This window comes from Manis javanica, chromosome 13 (assembly GCF_040802235.1).
Source record: "Manis javanica isolate MJ-LG chromosome 13, MJ_LKY, whole genome shotgun sequence".
Taxonomy (NCBI): domain Eukaryota; kingdom Metazoa; phylum Chordata; class Mammalia; order Pholidota; family Manidae; genus Manis; species Manis javanica.
This window is the reverse complement of record NC_133168.1, coordinates 95,974,237-95,991,560: the sequence shown is the minus strand read 5'-3', so window position 1 is coordinate 95,991,560 and position 17,324 is coordinate 95,974,237. Positions and strand designations below refer to the sequence as shown.

Below are 17,324 nucleotides of genomic sequence, written 5' to 3'. Positions count from 1 at the left end.
GCTTGGGATAGGGGGACGGGCCACGGGCTGCCCCAGGGGGAGGGGCTTTAAGTAGGAAGCAGGCCGTTGGCTACCACTGGAAAAAAGGTCCAATCAATGTAGAGGGCGGGTCATTGACAGTCTCCCGCTCCCGGCGGAGGGGCTGAATGTAGACCTTCAGGTTATTGGATACCACAAGAGAAGCGCCTCGAGATAGGGAGCGAGCATTGGCTACCACAGGAGGAGGAGCTTAAGTACTGGTCCTCCATTGGATGTCGTAAGCGAAGAAATTCAACTCAAAACAAGTATGAGCCACTGCCGGCCAGAAGGGGCGGGGCTTATGGGAGGGGCGGGCAGGGGGGCGGTTTAGGACAGACACAAAACGCAGGGAGCGCTTATTCACAGACAAAAATTTTCCCAAATGCCCAATATACAAGTCAATTCATTCAGAAAAATAACTGACCCCCGCGTGGCCAAGTGACTTGCTCTCTGTGCGTCAGTCTCCCTACCTGTAAAATGGGATTCATAATGGTACCAGGACTATGGGGGGCCCGGGGTGTGAGGATTGAATGATTTCATCACTCTTAAGGCGCTCCAAAACATCCGTGGCAATAGGAAGTACAGGGAGAACTTGATTCTGTTACCCTGGCTCTTGAAGAATTCATTATCTAGCAGAGTATAGAAGCGTTTATTTCTTTGTAACTAGGAGCCTGGTCGGAAAGTAAAAGAGGCTGAGTGCTGAAGATAAAAGCTGACCAACGGAGAAGGCTTCGTCCATCCTCAGGTAGACCAAGGAGGGCTTTCTGGAGGAGGTTGTTTAACCTGAGACTTGAAAGATGAATTGAAATAGGCCAATGTAATAGTGACTGCAATGGGGTGTGTGTGGGGGGGTGACTCGATCATAAGAGTGAATGTAGTAAACATTGTTTTTCTTGTGAAACCTTCATAAGAGTGTATATCAATGATACCTTAATAAAAAAAAGAAAGCGAGAAATAGGCCAAGTAACGGGGTGCTGGTTGGGATGGGCATTTGGACCTGAGGGGATAGCAAATGAAACTGTTTGGGCTTGAGATGATGAGGGTGAGCAAATGGGGCAGTGAAGTAAGGCTGCACAGGCCATTGAGGATCTATCTTAGTACCTGAGAATATTAGTGAGAAGTTTGGGTTTTGTTTTAGCTTGTTGGGAAATCATTGGCAGCGTTTGGTCACAGGGTAAAAAAAAAAACAAAACTTTAGTCTCAAGAAACGTCCTTACGCATGTGAAATACATCTCAAAAAGACTTTTTAAAAAAGTGAAACGTAGACTTACTACCTGACCCAGCAATTCCATCCCTAGGTATCTACACAAGAGAAGTGCAAACATGCTCCACACAAAAACTCGTACACAAATAGTCATGGCAGCATGATTCACAATAGCCAAAAAGTGGCAATCACCCAGATGTCCACCAGCGAGCACATGGATAAACCAAACTGGTATATCCTTGCAATGAATACTGCTCAATAGAAAAGAGCGAAGCACTAATACCCACTACAGTGTGGATGAACCTCAAAAACATACTAAGTGAAAAAAAAACTGGACAAAAAGTCAGGTATTCTATGATTTCAGTATCTTAAGGCATTTATTTGGTGAAATGTCCAAAAAAGGCAAATCTTTCAAGACAGAAAGAAGATGAGGGGTTGCCTTGGACTGGAGATAGGAACCCAGAGTGAGTGAAAAACGTTATGACGTTTCTTTCTAGGGGGATGGAAATGTTCTAACATCAGATGCTGGCACTGGTCCTACAACTCTGCAAATACACCATAACAGTCATTGAATTGCACACTTAAAACAGGTGAACTTTAGGGCATGTGAACTATATATCTATAAAGCTGTTTTTAAAAAAGATCTCTGAGGCTACTATGTGGGGAAGGGCTATAGGAAGAACTGGCAGATAAAATTCAGGATGCCCACCCAGTTAAATCTGAATTGCAGATACAAAACCAATACTTTCTTAGTGCAAATATGTTCCATTTGTCACATGCAATATTTGTGATATATCTATACTAAAATATAATCTGGTACACATTCTACAACATGGATGAATCGTGTGGATATTGTGCTCAGTGAAATAGGTAAGACATGAAAGGACAAATCCTGAGTCCACTCACAGGAGGTCCCTAAAGGAGTCACATCCATAGAGACAGGAAGTAGATTGTGGGGACCAAGGGCTGGGGGAGGGAGGAAGGAGTTAAGGGTTTCATGGGGACAGAGTTTCAGTTTGGGAAGATGGAAAGTTCTACAGATGAATGGTGCAGATGGCTGCATGACTATATGAATGTGCTTAATGCTACAGACCTGTGCACTTAGAAATGGGTAAGATGGTAAATTTTATGTTATGTACATTTTACCAGAGTCAAATAATAATTAGTAATAAATATCAATAAAAAACTTACACAGTTCTTTAAAAATGGTTAAAATTGTAAATTTCATGTTATCTGTATGTAACAGTCAAGTACTTATTATTTAGCTGAAATTCAGATCTACCTGGGCATGCTGTATTTTATTTGCTAAATCAGAAAGGGGGCAAGCATGGAAGTCATGCAAAGAATGAGGAAGCTGTGCAGAAGGGGACTGGACTGGGCCAGGGAACAGATGGGGAGACTGAGGCCTGGAGAGGGGCACGCCTTGTCTGGGGTCATACATGGAGTTGGAGTGCTAAAACTCATGCAAGAATAGAAAGAAAGAAAAAAAGATTAAACAATCTGATTTAAAAAATGGGCAGCGGATACGAATAGACATTTTTCCAAAGAAGACGCACAGATGGCCAACAGGTATGTGAAAGGGGGCTAATCATTCATCATCAGAAAAATGCAAATCAAAACCACAATGAGCTGTCACCTCACACCTATGAGGAAGGCTACTATCAAAAATCTAAGAAACAAGAATTGGTGAACACTGGGGGAAATGGGGACCCTGGTGCACTGCTGGTGGGGATGTACACTGGAGCAGCTGCTATGGAAAGCAGTATGGAGGTTCCTCAAAAAATTAAGAATAGAACTACTGTATGACCTGGTAATTCCACTTCTGGATTTTTATCCAAAGAAAATGAAAACACTCGAAAGGAAAAATGCCCTCCCAGGTTAATTTCAGCATTATATACAATAGCCAAAGTATAGAAGCAACCTGTGTCCACCATTGGACAAATGGATAAGTTATTTGGCCATAAAAGAGAATGAGATCTTACTATTTACAACCACGTGGTTGGACCTCAAGGGCATCATGCTAAGTGAATTAAGTCTGACCAAGGTAAATGCCTTATGATCCCTCATATGTGTAATCTTAAAAACAAGAACAAAAAGGAACCAAGTTCATAGATAAGGAAAATAAATCGGTGGCTGCCAGAGGTAGGAAGTGGGAGAAATAGGTGGAAGGGATCAAAAGGTTAAAAGAAAAAAACTACCATGCCCTTAGCACCCCTAAAAAAATGAACAATAGGTCTTGTTTATCATCTAACACCCAGACACATTCAAATTTTCCTGGTGGCCTAACAAACGTCCTTTTCCTGTGCCTGATTCCCTCACTTGATGTTGTGAACTGCTTCAAATCTGCCCTTTCCATTCCTGTTTTCGACTTCATTTTTCTCAATAGCGCTTAACATCATCTACCCTACACCAGGTTTTATCATATTTTCTGTCTTGTCTCCCCAGCCCCATCCAAAAATCATGAACTTTGCGAGGTCAGGGAATTTTGTCTGTTTTCTTCACTGCTGGTATAGAACTCCCAGGAAATTATAAACGAGTAAATCATAACGTCTGACATTTATTGAGTTTTCTAACTGCAATAATCACTCTTACAATCCTCCTATGACATGGTTGCTATTCTTTTTTTTTTAATTAATTTATTTTTAAGGTATCCTTGATACACACTCTTATGAAGATTTCACATGAAAAACAATGTGGTTACTACATTCACCCATATTGAGTCCCCCCCACCCCGTACCCCATTGCAGTCACTGTTCCTCAGTGTAGTAAGATGCCAGAGTCACTAGTCTTCCCTGTGCTACACTGTCTTCCCCATGATCACCCCCCACACCACGTGTACTAATCATAATACCCCTAAATCCCCTTCTCCCTCCCTACCCATCCGTCGTCCCCTTTGGTAACCAGTAGTCCCTTCTTAGAGTCTGTGAGTCTGCTGCTGTTTTGTTCCTTCAGTTTTGCTTGGTTATCCTCCACAAATGAGGGAAATCATTTGGTATTTATCTTTCTCTGCCTGACTTAGTTCACTGAGCATAACACCCTCTAGCTCCATCCATGTTGTTGCAAATGGTAGGATTTGTTTCTTTCTTGTGGCTGAATAGTATTTCATCGTGTATATGTACCAACTCTTCTTTATCCATTCATCTAGTGATGGACACTTAGGTTGCTTCCGTATCTTGGTTATTGTAAATGATGCTGCGATAAACATAGGGGTGCATATGTCTTTTTGAATCCGAGAATTTGTTTTCTTTGGGTAAATTCCTAGGAGTGGAGTTCCCGGGTCAAGTGGTATTTCTTAGTTTTTTTGAAGAACCTCCATATTGCTTTCCACAACGGTTGAACTAGTTTACATTCCCACCAGCAGTGTAGGAGGGTTCCCCTTTCTGAGACGGGTGCTATTCTTATCCCATTTCAAGTAAAGCTCAGGGAAGGGCACAGGTTGGGCAACACCTATTCCTCCTTCAATCCCGTCAAGGCTCTCAGGACAATCTATCTCCTTAATTTAAGCTCTTTGGGGATCTGCCATCATCAGTCCCCAAACCCTAGCTCCGTGCATCTCTTCAACATCTCCCACGTGGCGTGCGTTGGGGGTGCTACTGGGGTTGAAAGCGGGGCTGGGTTGTGGGGGCCTGGAATGGTCCCACATTTAATTGGGACTTTAGCACGTTAACGCTGGGGAGCCAAGGAAGGTTCTGGAGCAGGGAAAAGGACAGCCAGCGATTTCTCCGTGGGCTCAGTCGGGCCATCCCTCCCTCGCGGGTCACCGCTTGGAGAACACCGTGGAAGGCGCCTCCGCACAGCCTCCAGGGAGAAGCGCACTTGTAGCCCTTGGCAACGCAGTCCGGAAGAACCACCGAGACGCCGCCCTAGAGTGCAGATAGGCCGCACGCGCCAGGGACCCGAGGAGAGCTAGAGAGGCTCGCCGGCCCGATCCTCACGTGAGCGAGCGGGAGAGGGCGGGACTTCCGGTAACGAAGTATTTTTTTTTCCGGTTGTTAGCTCTTGCCGGCCCCTCCCTGCCTGGGCCTTGCGACCCCCGCCCCCCGCCCCCGCGGCCCCCCGCCGCTGGGCCTTCCGCCACCATGAAGAAATTCTTCCAGGAGATCAAGGCCGATATCAAGTTCAAGAGCGCGGGTCCCGGTCAGAGGCTCACGGAGTCGGTGGGGTGCGTGACGGGCGCTGGGGCTTGAGGCCCGGGGGCGGGACGGGCTGGGAAGCGGGACACAGGGAGGGGTGGCCAAGAACCCAAGGGGTGGGGTGGGGGTGCGTAAGGGGTAGAGGAGGCCTCTGTGGGCGGGGCGGGAGGGGAGAGGGGGCGGGGCTTCCGTGTGATGGGGGGCTTCAGGGTGTTAGGGAGAGGTGGGGAGCGGGCAGAGAAGGTTCCTGAAAAGGCTGCACCTAGATGCGGGGGAATCCGGGCTACCAGAGCAGGGACGCTGAGCCCGGATAAGTGAGTACAGCCTGGGTTCCCGAGAATGGAGAGGCGCAGCGTCCGTGGCGATAGGGGTCCAGACCCTGGTTTTGGAGCTCGAGGGAGGACTGGGTGGGAATCTTAAAGGCCTGTAAGGTTGAGGCGTTGTTGGAAGGGCTCATCAGGGTCCTAGGAGATCTGGGTGAATTGGGGGGCTCTGCGGGGCTGTAAAAGGTCTGGGAGGAGAGTGGACATGGGTGGGTGGAGGTCGGGAACTGAGAGAGTCAGTGACTGGCAGTAGGTGGGGGCCTTGTGGGTGACAGCTGAGTGGGACCGGAGGCCCTAGGGAGACTGGGGAGGGCAGGGGAGGTGGTGTGCACGCCCAGACTGCTATGGAGAAGGAGCAGGGCCTGGCTTCCCAGAGCAGAGGGTAATGACGAGATGGGCAGGCCAGGGTGAAGACTGAGAGCTGCTTGGGTGAGCAGAGGGGCTGGGGACTGAGGGGCATCCAGGGTAGGGAGTGGCCGAAGATGTCACCCTGCGGGGGCTGGGAGGAATAAAGGAAGGGATTGTGAAGAGGTGTGGCCCGGGGGGTAGGAGGAGAGGCAGGAAGGTGGCAGGATGGCGGGGCGGGAATCCTGAGGCAGTGGCGGGGGGTGCATGGCCAGGATGTCAGGGCGGCTGTCACAAGGACTGGCGCTTCCACGGTTTCTCCGGAGGGAACACTGAGTGGGACGAAGCCATGAGGGCCGTGTCCGTGAGTCAGGGAGGGAAGCTCAATGGGGACAGTCTGGTCTTGGGAGCCAGATGGAGGGAGGAGGGCCACCTAAGAAGGGACCAGGGAGAGCAGTGGGCCAGACCAGGGCCTCTGTTCCTTTGTTCCAGTGGGTGGAGGTGGGGGATTGGTGCGGCCGGGACTGTGTGTGACAGGAAGGGGGTGGGGGCCTTGTCGGTGACGGTTGTGTCAAACTGGAGGCCTGGGAGGAGAGGGGAAGGTGGTGGGGTAAGGATCCTGGCTTCTGTGTCACACCTGGAGGGAAACTGAGCTCAGTGTTTGTGGGAGGGTGTGTGTTAGGCACCATGTGTCGTCCGTGTCATGTCACCACCGAAGGAGAGAAAAGGGGTGGGGAGGGTCACCTTCCACTGGGGTAAAACGGGCAGATAAACCCACAGACATGTGACAGAAGGTGGGTGGTGCTCAAGGTTGCCAAGCACAGCAGTGTTAGGGGATAGAGGGTGATGTTGCGGACAGTTAGGTGGTCCGGGAATGCCTCTCCGAGGTGACATTCAAGCCCAGAGCTGGATGAGGTGTGGGTTGAGGAACCAGTGGGCCTGTGTGAGCAGCAGCAGGGAGACTGATGTGTGCAGAGAGGCACAGATGAGGGAGACAGGCCCGTGGGCCGAAGTGGGCTTCAGGGCTCTGTTGTGCCTGCCACAGGAAGGCTTGGTGCAGAGGACTCTCAGGCCCTGGCTCAGGGTTTAGAAGGATCCCTATGGCTGCCCAGCAGAGCCATAAAGGGGGTGGGTGAGGAAATGTCTTGGAAAATGACACTTTTATAGGAAGATCTTGATAGCACATAGGGCTAGGGCAGCACTATGGGACTCCGCTCTTCTTCAGCCTGAGATTCCCAGCTGAGGGGAGGGCTGGAGAGAGGCCAGGGATGGGAGGGAAGCAGGTCCCGGAGGCCTTAGGACAAGAAAGGAGGGCTGCTGGTTTGTCTGAGTGGAGCAGGAGGAGTGAGGCTATGAACTGAGAGTCCTGGCTCTTCAGAAAGTTCTAGAGGTGTGGCACGAATGATTCCAGCTGCTGGGGTGGGGAGAAGGTCCTGAGGGAAGAAGGAAGGGGAGGTGGGTGTCAGAACAGGACTGCGGTACTGGGGTGTCAAGGCCAGGTCATTGCCATACTAAGTAGATCTGTTAGTCATCTGAACTGGAGGTGCTCCCCATGTTTATTTCCCAGGGCAGAGGGTGGGAACAAACCCAGGGCCTGCCAGTGGCCTAGCACTGCCTGGCACACAGTAGGAGCTCCATAAGTGGCATGTGCTTAGGTATGCTGTCTCGCTGTTGTGGACAGTAAGTGTCAGACTCTTACCCAGGGAAGGGAGTGAGGAGGAGAGGGACACCTCCAGGTCTCACCAGCCTCTGAGAGCGTTTGGGCGCTCTCACATTTGCTGTACCCTGATGACCCCCGTGTGGGTGATGACTTTGAGGCCCAGGCTGGCGCAGGACTTATGCAAAGAGGCGGAGCTGGGAGCAGAACCGCCGTCTGCCTCCAGAAGCTCTGCCACCTGTCTTAGGACTGCGCGGCAGCCGGGGGTGGCCCCTGGGAAAGAGGGATGTGTCTGACGGGGCAGGAGCAGAATTGGAATGGGGACTGGTCTGACGCTGGGCCACCTCACTTTCCCTTTGTCTCACCCCAGGGAGAAAATCCCCAAAGAAAAAGCCAGCCAGCTGGCACACCAGCAGCCTCGCCAGGGACCCACCGATGAGGCGCAGATGGCGGCTGCAGCAGCGCTGGCCCGGCTGGAGCACAAGCAGCCCAGGGCCCGGGGCCCCACATCACAGGACTCCATCCGGAACCAGGGTGAGCTGCTGCCGTCCTGGGGTGGAGCCGTGCCCCTGCCTGCATGATGTTGCCCTCACGCCCCTCCATCCTCCGGCTGGGCCGCTCGGTTCCCAGGTCCCAGACCCCAGGTATGGCCTCGATGAACATAATTACACGGCCAATGCCTTGAGGGCTTGAAAGTCACAAGTGTGAGAGCAGGGAAAGGCACAAGGGGTCTGATGTGGTTGGGGCAGTACCGCTGGCGGGGAGGCTGGGGAGGGGAGGAGGTTGTCGTTGGGTAGAGCCCGGGGGTGTGCAGAGGTTGGCACAGACCTTGAGCTGGAGGGAGGACTCTGGCACCGCCCCCACACGGAGGTCCAGACCAGGGAGGTGCGAGCCTGGCTCACAGGTGGATGAGGGGGCTCTGGGTGGGGCCCACCACTGACTCACCTCTATCTCTTCCTCCAGTGAGAAAGGAACTTCAAGCTGAAGCGGCTGTCAGCGGGATCCTGGAAGCCCCAGGGACCAGCGTGGTAAAAGCACCTGCCTGGCAACACAATGCCCCGAGGGGTGGCTGGGGTGGGGGAGCTGGAGCCTGCAGAGGGCCCTCCCGTCCCCTCCCCTGCATTGGTCTAGCTGACCGGCTCCTCATCACTAGCTGAGTGCCAGGCCCTAGGCTGTAAGCACCAGGCCCAGGGGTGCGGGTGGGGGGCACACAGAAGAGGTGTCAGGCTGATAGAGGTCCCCTCTGGCCTTGGGGAGCCCCTTCCAGAATGGTGGAGGCAGATGTGGTTCAGGGGCTGCTGACTGCAGCTTCCGTACTCAGCACTTCATGCCTGGCCTGGGTGCAGAGGGTAGATCTGGGCCCCGCTAGCTCATTGGCACCCCTGTAAGCCATGAGGGTGGGTGCTGTTGCAGTTGCCACTTGTCAGAAAACTGAGGTCCCAAGAGGTGAAGCCAGGTGTTCTCCGTCATGTGCCTCGACACCTGCAGGGCAGGACTGGAGCCCCAGTCTGTGTGACTCCAAACCCCATATCCTTTGCACTGCCCTCCACTTCCTTCCTAGGAGGTAGGGGGGCTCTTCAGAGCCTGATGTGACCTGGGAGGCTTTCCTGGAGGAGGTGGGCCTTAAAGGAGAGCTTGGCAAGAGAGAGTGTCTTGAGCAGCTCGACCCTCGAGATCTCACTGGATTTGAGAATGGAAGAGACCTTACAGAAAGCCTGGGAATTGAGGCCCAGAGGCCGGGATTTGTCAAGGGCCGCATAACTCCTGACGTCCCACCCCAAGCTCCTCCTTTTCCGGGTAGAGGGAATGGGAACAGTGGGAGCCATTGATTGAGCACTTAGTCTGTGTGAAGCTGCTGCACCCTTTCTGTTCTTTACCCTAATTCTGAGCTTGTCCTGCAGAGACATTTTACAGACCAGGAAAGAGGCTAGGAGGGGCTCAGTCACTGGGCCAAGGTGTCCCATGACTAATAAGTGGAGGGGACAGAGTTGGGGCCAGTGATGCACTCTCAGTGGCCTGGGACGGCCTCTGCCCCATGTCCAGGCTCAGACAGCTTCATGCCCATCCCCCAGGTACCTGAGCCTAACGAGGAAGGCCCGGCCCACTTGGAGGTGCCTGGAGTGTGCTTCACCTGCCCACTCACAGGGGCCACCCTGAGGAAGGAGCAGCGGGATGCCTGCATCAAAGAGGCCATCCTCTCGGTGAGCGCTGGCTCCGTGTCCCCACCCCCCAGCCCCGCCTCCAGGAAGCCCGGGTGGCACCCATCCCTGTGATGTCCCCATGTTCCTGCTTTGTTGTGTTTCTGTTTTCATCCCTCTAAAGAGGTGACACAGTACACGTGGTACAGAATTAAAAAGACAAAAGGGCAGCCAGAGAAAAGCCACCTCCTACTCACATCTTGGCCACCGTCCCCTAGGCGACCACTGTGAGTGGTTTGGGTCCCTTTTCAGAGATGTCCCAAATCTACGCAAGCCGCTGACATCTGCCTCCCCCTTGCATGTGCTGTTTCTATTTTTATGTAGAAAGGTAACGTGCCGTTGTTCATTCCTGGCACAGAAACTGCCAGGTATCATCATTACAGAAAGAACTTCCATGTTATTTTTTTTCCCTTAAAGTTCTGTATTTGGAAATAATTTCAAACTTAAAGAATTGTAAGAACAAAAAGAACACCTGAATACGCCTCACCCAGGGTGTGAGTTTTCGTTATTAGGACAAGCGGCCGCAAACTCGGGGGCTTCCAACAGCCCAGGCCTGTTCCCTTCTGCTTCCGGAGGCCAGGAGCCCGCCCCGGGGCCCACTGGGCTAAAATCGCTGGCGGCGTGTGGGGCCCTCCTGGAGGCTCCGGCGGAGGCAGTTCCCTGGCCTGATCCGGCCTTCGGGCTGTCTGTATCGCTTGGGGTTGTGGCCCTTCCTCCTCCCTCCTCATGGCCGGCAATGAGTCTTTTCCAGGCTGCCATCTCTCTTGCTTTCTCTCTCCTGTCTCTCTCTTCCGCCTTTTAAGGGCTCTTAGGACTGTACAGGGACCCCAGCAGGACAATCCAGGCTGACCTCCCTATTTTTAGGCCCCCTGATTATTGGTCTTAATTCCATCTGTCCCTTAATGCCCTCCTTGCTGTATAACTTATATTCACAGGTTCTAGGGATTAGAACATGGATATCTGCTATTCTGCCCACTGTACCCCAATTTGCCAGGTGTGGACATTGTGGCTCCATTTACTCTATTACCCCCACCATTTTTTTTTTTTTAACAATTTGAGAAAAGGTTGTACATTCTCATTAGAAACTGCATAATTTAATCAGCTCTTTGTGGATGAACATGTAGGAAGTTTCCAGTGTTTTGCTAGTGACAGTTATGTGGTGAACAACCTCGTCTATACATCACTTTGAGCTTTAGGCTCAGTTCCCAAAGAGGAGCTGTTGGGATAAAGGACATATGCATAGGAATGCAGATAGTTGTAACCAGCTGAGCCCCTGCAGGGGTCATCTGGATTCACACTCCCACCAGCAGTGTGAGAAAGCGGCCCCTTCCCTGAATCCTCACTGTCACTGTGGGCTAACAAACTTCTTTGATTTTTACCCAAATTGAAGGATGAAAATAAGATCTCAGGATACTTTCTATTTGCACCTACCTTATTTTGGGGTTAGGCTGGCCATGTTTTCATTTGAGAACCCATCATGTACCCATTTTTCTGTTGGGTGGTTGTCCTTTTTATTTATTTGTGGGCACTCTTTACATATTAGGGAAGTCGGTCATTTGCCCATAATATGAATTGCAAATGTTTTTCTCCAGTTTTATTTTTTGAGTCTGCTTACAATCACTTTGCCATGTAGAAATGTTTGATGTCTGTGTGATTAAATGTGTCAGTCTCATTTCATGGCTTCAGGTTTTGTGGCCTACTTAGAAAGGCCTTCCCACTTTGGTATTAAAATAAGTTTTCCATGGTTTTTCTAGTGCTTTTCTGTTTTGAGTTTTGTTTTGAAGTTTAAAGCTTCAATCCAATCAGAAGTTATTCTTGTGTGGAGCATGAGGCATGGAACCATGTTATTTTTTTCCTACTTTGATAAAAGAGGGGGGGCCTTTTATTGAAAACATCTGTTTTTATTGCAAAGTAAAATCCTCGGTGGAGTTGGTTCTTTTCTGGACGTTCTGGTCCTTTGTCCCTTGTCCACTTGTACACCCTGGTCTCGATTTAATTGTGGCCACGGGTTGCCTGGAAATATGCATCTGGGGCAGCTCTACCTGGGCTGTGGTTGTGGTGGTCCCAGGGGGCAGGGGGGTCGTCTAAGCCTGGCGCTGTCTCGCTGCTGCTTCTCTGCCTCCTCTCCTTTCTCTGCAGCCCCGCGTTCTCTGCCCCTCTTCCGTGCCCCCTGCGGCCCCACCCCTGCAGCTAAACTGGGAAACGGCTGGCAGGTCTGTGTCCGAGCGACCCCCAGAGATGGCCCAGCCCGGGCTGCAGCACCCCCTCCTCCCTCGAGGTGAGGGCAGGGCTGAGGCCCAGGGCGGAGCCATTGATAGTCAGGGCTTTTCCCCTCTTTTTCTGACTAGCCTCTGAGTGGGGGGCAGGCGTGGCCCCCAGGCCCCTGAGGGGAGTGTCTTGGACACTTTCATTCTTCCTCCCAGCACTTTTCCACTGACCCCGTGGCTGCCTCCATCATGAAGATCCACACGTTCAACAAAGACCGTGACAGGGTGAAGCTGGGTGTGGACACCATTGCCAAGTGAGTGGGGGGCCTGCCGGCACCTCCAGCTTGTCTAGCACCCCCCCACCCCCCACTTGGGTGTCACCCCCACAGGCTGTCATTGGGACCTGCTCAGGGGGCCTGGGAGGAACGCAGCTCAGGGAGTGAGGCTTGGCCCACCCATCACTCTCCCTGCCCTCAGGGAAGGGCTTGGCCTTTCTGGGCCTCAGTTTACCTGCCTATAAAACGGTTGACCACATCAGGGGTTTCCAGCCCTGACTTTGAGATGGTCAGAGGAATGTGAAGGAGCAGGATCCACCCACCCACATTGTCTGATTGCGTAGATCTCTAGGAGGGGGGTGCTGGGAAGTCCATGTTGCTCCTGACCCGCCGAGCCAGCCCTGGGGACCTGTCAGCCCTCGTGGTCTGCTCTTCCAGCTCTGTGCCATTCTACTTGTTCAGTGTCCTCCATGGGAGGCCTGATGGGGCAGGAGGCTAGTGATGGGCCCCCATGGTGCACAGGGACTGGGCTCCATGGGTGTGCAAGGTATGATGGCAGCCCCCAACCTGGGCACCCTCTGAGCTGCTGTGCCGTCCCACCCCAGGTACCTGGACAACATCTGCCTGCATCCTGAGGAGGAGAAGTACCGGAAGATCAAGCTGCAGAACAAGGTGTTCCAGGTGAGGGCCGCCGCTAAGTGGCTTCTCGCTGGTGCAGCTGGGACCCAGCCTTGGGATGGGGGCAGCTGGCCTGCAGGTAGCCAGTTGAGGCCAGAGCCAGGTGGTAGGTGGGTGAACGTGGCAGGCAGGGAGGGCGCGCTTTATGAACAGAGGTTGTACACACGTGTTATATTTTGTCTACTGTCCCCACTGCCCCTGCTCCAGCGTGTTGACTTGAATTTGGGTTGGAACACATCCTCCACTGCAGAGATTTTTCACACAAATGCAGGCTTCTGGTTTCTGTGGAGAAATCTCAGGGTCCCGTCTCATGGCTCACTACCTGTGCCCCTAGCAGGTCATGTGCTGCCACCTAGTGGCCAAGGTCTCCGCCTGGGCCCTCCCACCCCCAGCATCACACAGCTGTCTCCACTTGTGGGCCCCCTCTGCCGTCCTTTGGCTCTTCCACCTCCTTCACCCTGCTTGACCTTCTGGGGTCCCATGCCCTATGTGAGCAGCTGGTAGAGACCCTGCAGCATGTCCTTAGGCGTTTTCTGGGTGCCCCACTGTGCAGATGGCTTTGGGGGCTTGGTCCTATCCAGGGGTCAGCAGCCGCTGAGGCCTAGGGATTCTGGGCTGGGTGGCACCAGGTGGGCAGCAAGGTTGGTGGGGCTCAGGAGGCCCTTGGGCCCTGCATGACCTCTGCCTCCACTCCCAGGAGCGCATTAACTGCCTGGAAGGGACCCATGAGTTTTTTGAGGCCATCGGCTTCCAAAAGGCACTGCTTCCGGTTCCTGACCAGGGTAAGAGGAGTAGAGAAGGGCCTTGGCTGAGTGGGGAGCTGGGTGGGGCTCGGGGGTGACACTGTGCTGCCCCAGAGGGCCCTGAGGAGTTCTACGTGCTGAGCGAGGCCGCGCTGGCCCAGCCCCAGAGCCTGGAGAGGCACAAGGAGCAGCTGCAGAGCGCCGAGCCCGTGCGGGCCTCCCTGGCCCGCCAGCGCCGGCTCTTCCGGCCTTCGCCTCTGGCCTCCCAGTTCGACCTGCCCAGGGACTTCTTCAACCTCACGGCGGAGGAGGTCAAGCGGGAGCAGAGGCTCAGGTCCGAGGCTGTGGAGCGGCTGAGCGTGCTGCGGACCAAGGCCATGAGGGAGAGGGAGGAGCAGCGGGAGATGCGCAAATACACCTACACGCTGCTGCGGGTCCGCTTCCCGGATGGCTGCCTCCTGCAGGGTGGGTGCCTCGGCCGGGCTGTCCAGGGAAGGGACCCAGGAGACCGGTGTGGCCCCCTGTGGGAAGGGGAGGTGCAGCTCCAAGTCTGCTGTGCATCTCCTGCAGGAGCAGAAGGCTGTGTGGTCTGAGCTCGCCCTGGGAGGAGGCTCCCTTTGGGAGGGTTCCCCCGAGCTCCAGCCCCTCTGACTGTCCCACCCCCAGGGACCTTCTACGCCCGAGAGCGGGTTGCGGCACTCTACGGGTTTGTGCGGGAGGCCTTGCAGAATGACTGGCTCCCTTTTGAGCTGCTGGCCTCGGGCGGGCAGAAGTTGTCAGAGGATGAGAACTTGGCCTTCAACGAGTGTGGGCTGGTGAGTGACAGGGCTCCGTCTCTGGGTTCTCCTGTCAGTGCAGACTTGTGAGGGCGGTGTCTTCAGGACCAGTGGTGGCGGGACAGGGCACCCAGGGCCAGGCTCTCAGGTCCAAGTCCCACCTTTCCACCCTCTCAGGGTGGGAAATCTCTTGAGTGGGTACATTCTCTGTGCCTCAGTTTCCCAGCTATAAAATGGGAATTGGCAAGTGTTGAGTTCCCTGAGCTGCAAAATCCAGATGGGACTGGAAACGCAGACCTACAGGGAGCAAGCCCGTCATCAGAGGCCCCTGCTGTGGGAACGGGCTGACTGCACCTCCTCGCCGTCACCGGTGGGGAGCAGCCCAGGCAAGTGTGGTACTCGCTCAGCGTGAAGAATGAGCAGGGAGACCTGAGTGCTATCACATCAAGGCTGGAGCGCAGCTCAGAGGTCTCACCCCACCATAGGTGCCCTCAGCCCTCCTGACGTTCTCGTGGGATGTAGCAGTGCTCGAGGACATCAAGGCCGCGGGGACGAACCCAGACTCATCTATCCTGAAACCTGAGCTCTTTTCGGCCATGGAAAAGCTCTCATGAAATAAAAGCAGGGTTGGCTTTGGCCCCAAGGGTCTGTCTTGTGCTCTCCTGCTTCCTCCAGCACCTGCTGTCCCCTCCCTCCTGGGCTCTGCGGGGACCACTTGTCCACAGTGACATGGGCGTGGGGAGGGGTACGGGTTGGCTGTGGACCTGGAGGGGGCTCTTGGGGGACAGCCACTGTGTTATCCTCCCCAGTAGCACTGGGCATGAGCCACTTACAGCCGCTCTAGCCAGTTTAACAGAACACCCCACCTGGGGTGAGATGGCATGTCTCCCTGGGCAGAGGCAGGCAGGCAGCATAGGCTGGGTTCCTGCATGCTGTGGCCCTGAGGCTGCCCCATGGGGCTGCTGGTGACAGTGGGAGCAGAGGGGGCACTGGGACTTTCAGGACACAGCTCTGTAATACTGAATCAGGAACCCGAATAAACAGGATGTCTGATGAGTCTCCTGGTGTGAATTCAAACTGTGATGTGGGCCGAGGCAGCAGCTGCAGGGCCACCAGCAAACAGCTTGGATGGCCTGGGTGCAGCAAAGTGCAACCAGGTGGATGTGCTCTGGGCAGGTGTAGGCACCAGGGGCCCACAGGTGTGAAGGGAGGGAATCCAGAACTGCTGTCACCACCCCCAGGGGGCCCAACTGTGCTGAGGGAGGGCATCCCAGCGACCCAGTGCCATTGGGCTGAGGCAGTTTCATGGGTTGGCGACAGGAGTCCCGCAGATGCCTGTATTCCCATCCCTGGAACCTGTTATTTTCTATGATCAAAGGGACTCTGCAGTGGGGGGCGTCCTGGGTTACTGAGGGGAGACTAGTGTCATCATAGGGGTGCTGAGGTGTGGCAGGAGGCACAGGAGAAGAGAAGGTTACGCAGCAGGTTTGGAAGATGGAGGGTCCGTGAACTGTAGAACATAAAGGCTCAGAAATGGGTCCCCCCAGCTCCCAGAGGAAACCAGTTCTCCCAGCACCCTGATTTTAACCCAGTGAGGCCCATGTCAGACTTCTGACCCTTAGAACTGTAAGAACAGGTCTGAGGTGATTTGTTAAAGCAACCACAGGAAAGGAAGAGGGAAAATGTGGCTTGTACCATCCAAGGCATTTGGCCCTGGTCACACCTGGCAGGGAGATGCCTGGGCCCAAGACCACCCACCTAGATGATCCCCTTCCCATCCCCAGGTGGACCCCTGGCTGCAGTCCCTCCAGACCCTCCCCTGCAGGGGACTATGGTAGCTGGTCCTCTGCTTCCACTGGGTGGTGGACAGACTAGAGGCTTTGATGCCCCAAATGAGATTCTAAGAGAAATCCCTTGTAACCCCCACAACCAGCAAGTAGCTCCTGCACGTGCCTGTCTCACACCTGGGCCACCAGCAGCTGTTCCCACCTGGAGCAGGACCTGGGCCTGTCCTCTGCTGTCTCACCTTGATGACCCAGCACAGGCCCGTTATTCTGGTCCTGACTACAACTTGGAGTCACCAGATTTTCAAAGGTGACAGTGCATGTGTAAGGTGGCTCTGGTCCAGGTGGTCATGTCCACAGGTGTCGTACACATCTGTACTCAGACAGCTGCACCCCACCTCCAGCAGGAAGTCCTGGCTGGGCCAGGCTGCACCCTCACCCAGCGACTGGGTGTTTGTGAGTTCTGCCCAAGCAGGGGCCGGAATGGGGCTCCTAAAGGAGGGTCTGGGTGTTGGCAGGATTGGCAAGCACCCTGAATCAGGAAAGGGCCTCCCCATCTCAGCCATATCGGGTCAACACCCAGCTGTCCTGCATGCTGACACACCAGTTGGCTCTTTGACACACTGGCCAGGAGGAGGGAGGCCACGAGTCCAGGCCGGTGGAGTCCGAGGACTCTGCCAAAATCTCCACTCCCCGAGGCCTTAAATGGGCTCAGAGACTAGGGCATGGGAGCCTGCTGCTGTCTCCACCTGGCTCACTTTGAACACTCCTGAGGAGCGGCCTGACTCGGAAGTCCATTTGGAGGCCAGGAACACACCCTACTCACCTCCCTGAGCAGGAGGTAGACCACATGCACACCTGCTGGGAGGCCCTCGCCTTGAACTAGGCCAGGGCAGGCCGAGGATTTCTAAGAGAAGAGGCGGCACTTTTGCCGGGTGTAAAGCTTTATACGAAAGCCATGGGGACAGCCCACAGCGCAGAGT

General features: G+C 54.0%; 1 protein-coding gene across 3 annotated transcripts; it reads left to right on the top strand.

Moving 5' to 3' along the window:
• Positions 1 to 5,210: 5,210 nt before the first annotated feature.
• Positions 5,211 to 15,614, top strand: UBXN6 (UBX domain protein 6). Of its 3 annotated transcripts, XR_012124531.1 has the most exons (11): positions 5,542 to 5,669; positions 8,051 to 8,214; positions 8,644 to 8,708; positions 9,753 to 9,881; positions 12,302 to 12,399; positions 12,966 to 13,041; positions 13,736 to 13,820; positions 13,896 to 14,246; positions 14,448 to 14,596; positions 14,776 to 14,943; positions 15,043 to 15,194. XR_012124531.1 is itself a non-coding variant. In XM_037018482.2 (10 exons), the coding sequence occupies exons 1-10, from the start codon at positions 5,302 to 5,304 to the stop codon at positions 15,169 to 15,171; spliced, it is 1,329 nt and encodes a 442-aa protein (XP_036874377.1). In that variant the 5' UTR covers positions 5,211 to 5,301; the 3' UTR covers positions 15,172 to 15,614. The 3 variants fall into 3 exon arrangements, 2 of the variants coding, with proteins under 2 accessions (XP_036874377.1, XP_017506485.3); XM_037018482.2 differs by lacking the exons at positions 5,542 to 5,669; positions 14,776 to 14,943 and adding an exon at positions 5,211 to 5,384 and having other exon boundaries at positions 15,043 to 15,614; XM_017650996.3 differs by lacking the exon at positions 14,776 to 14,943 and having other exon boundaries at positions 15,043 to 15,614.
• The last annotated feature ends 1,710 nt before the right edge of the window (positions 15,615 to 17,324 follow it).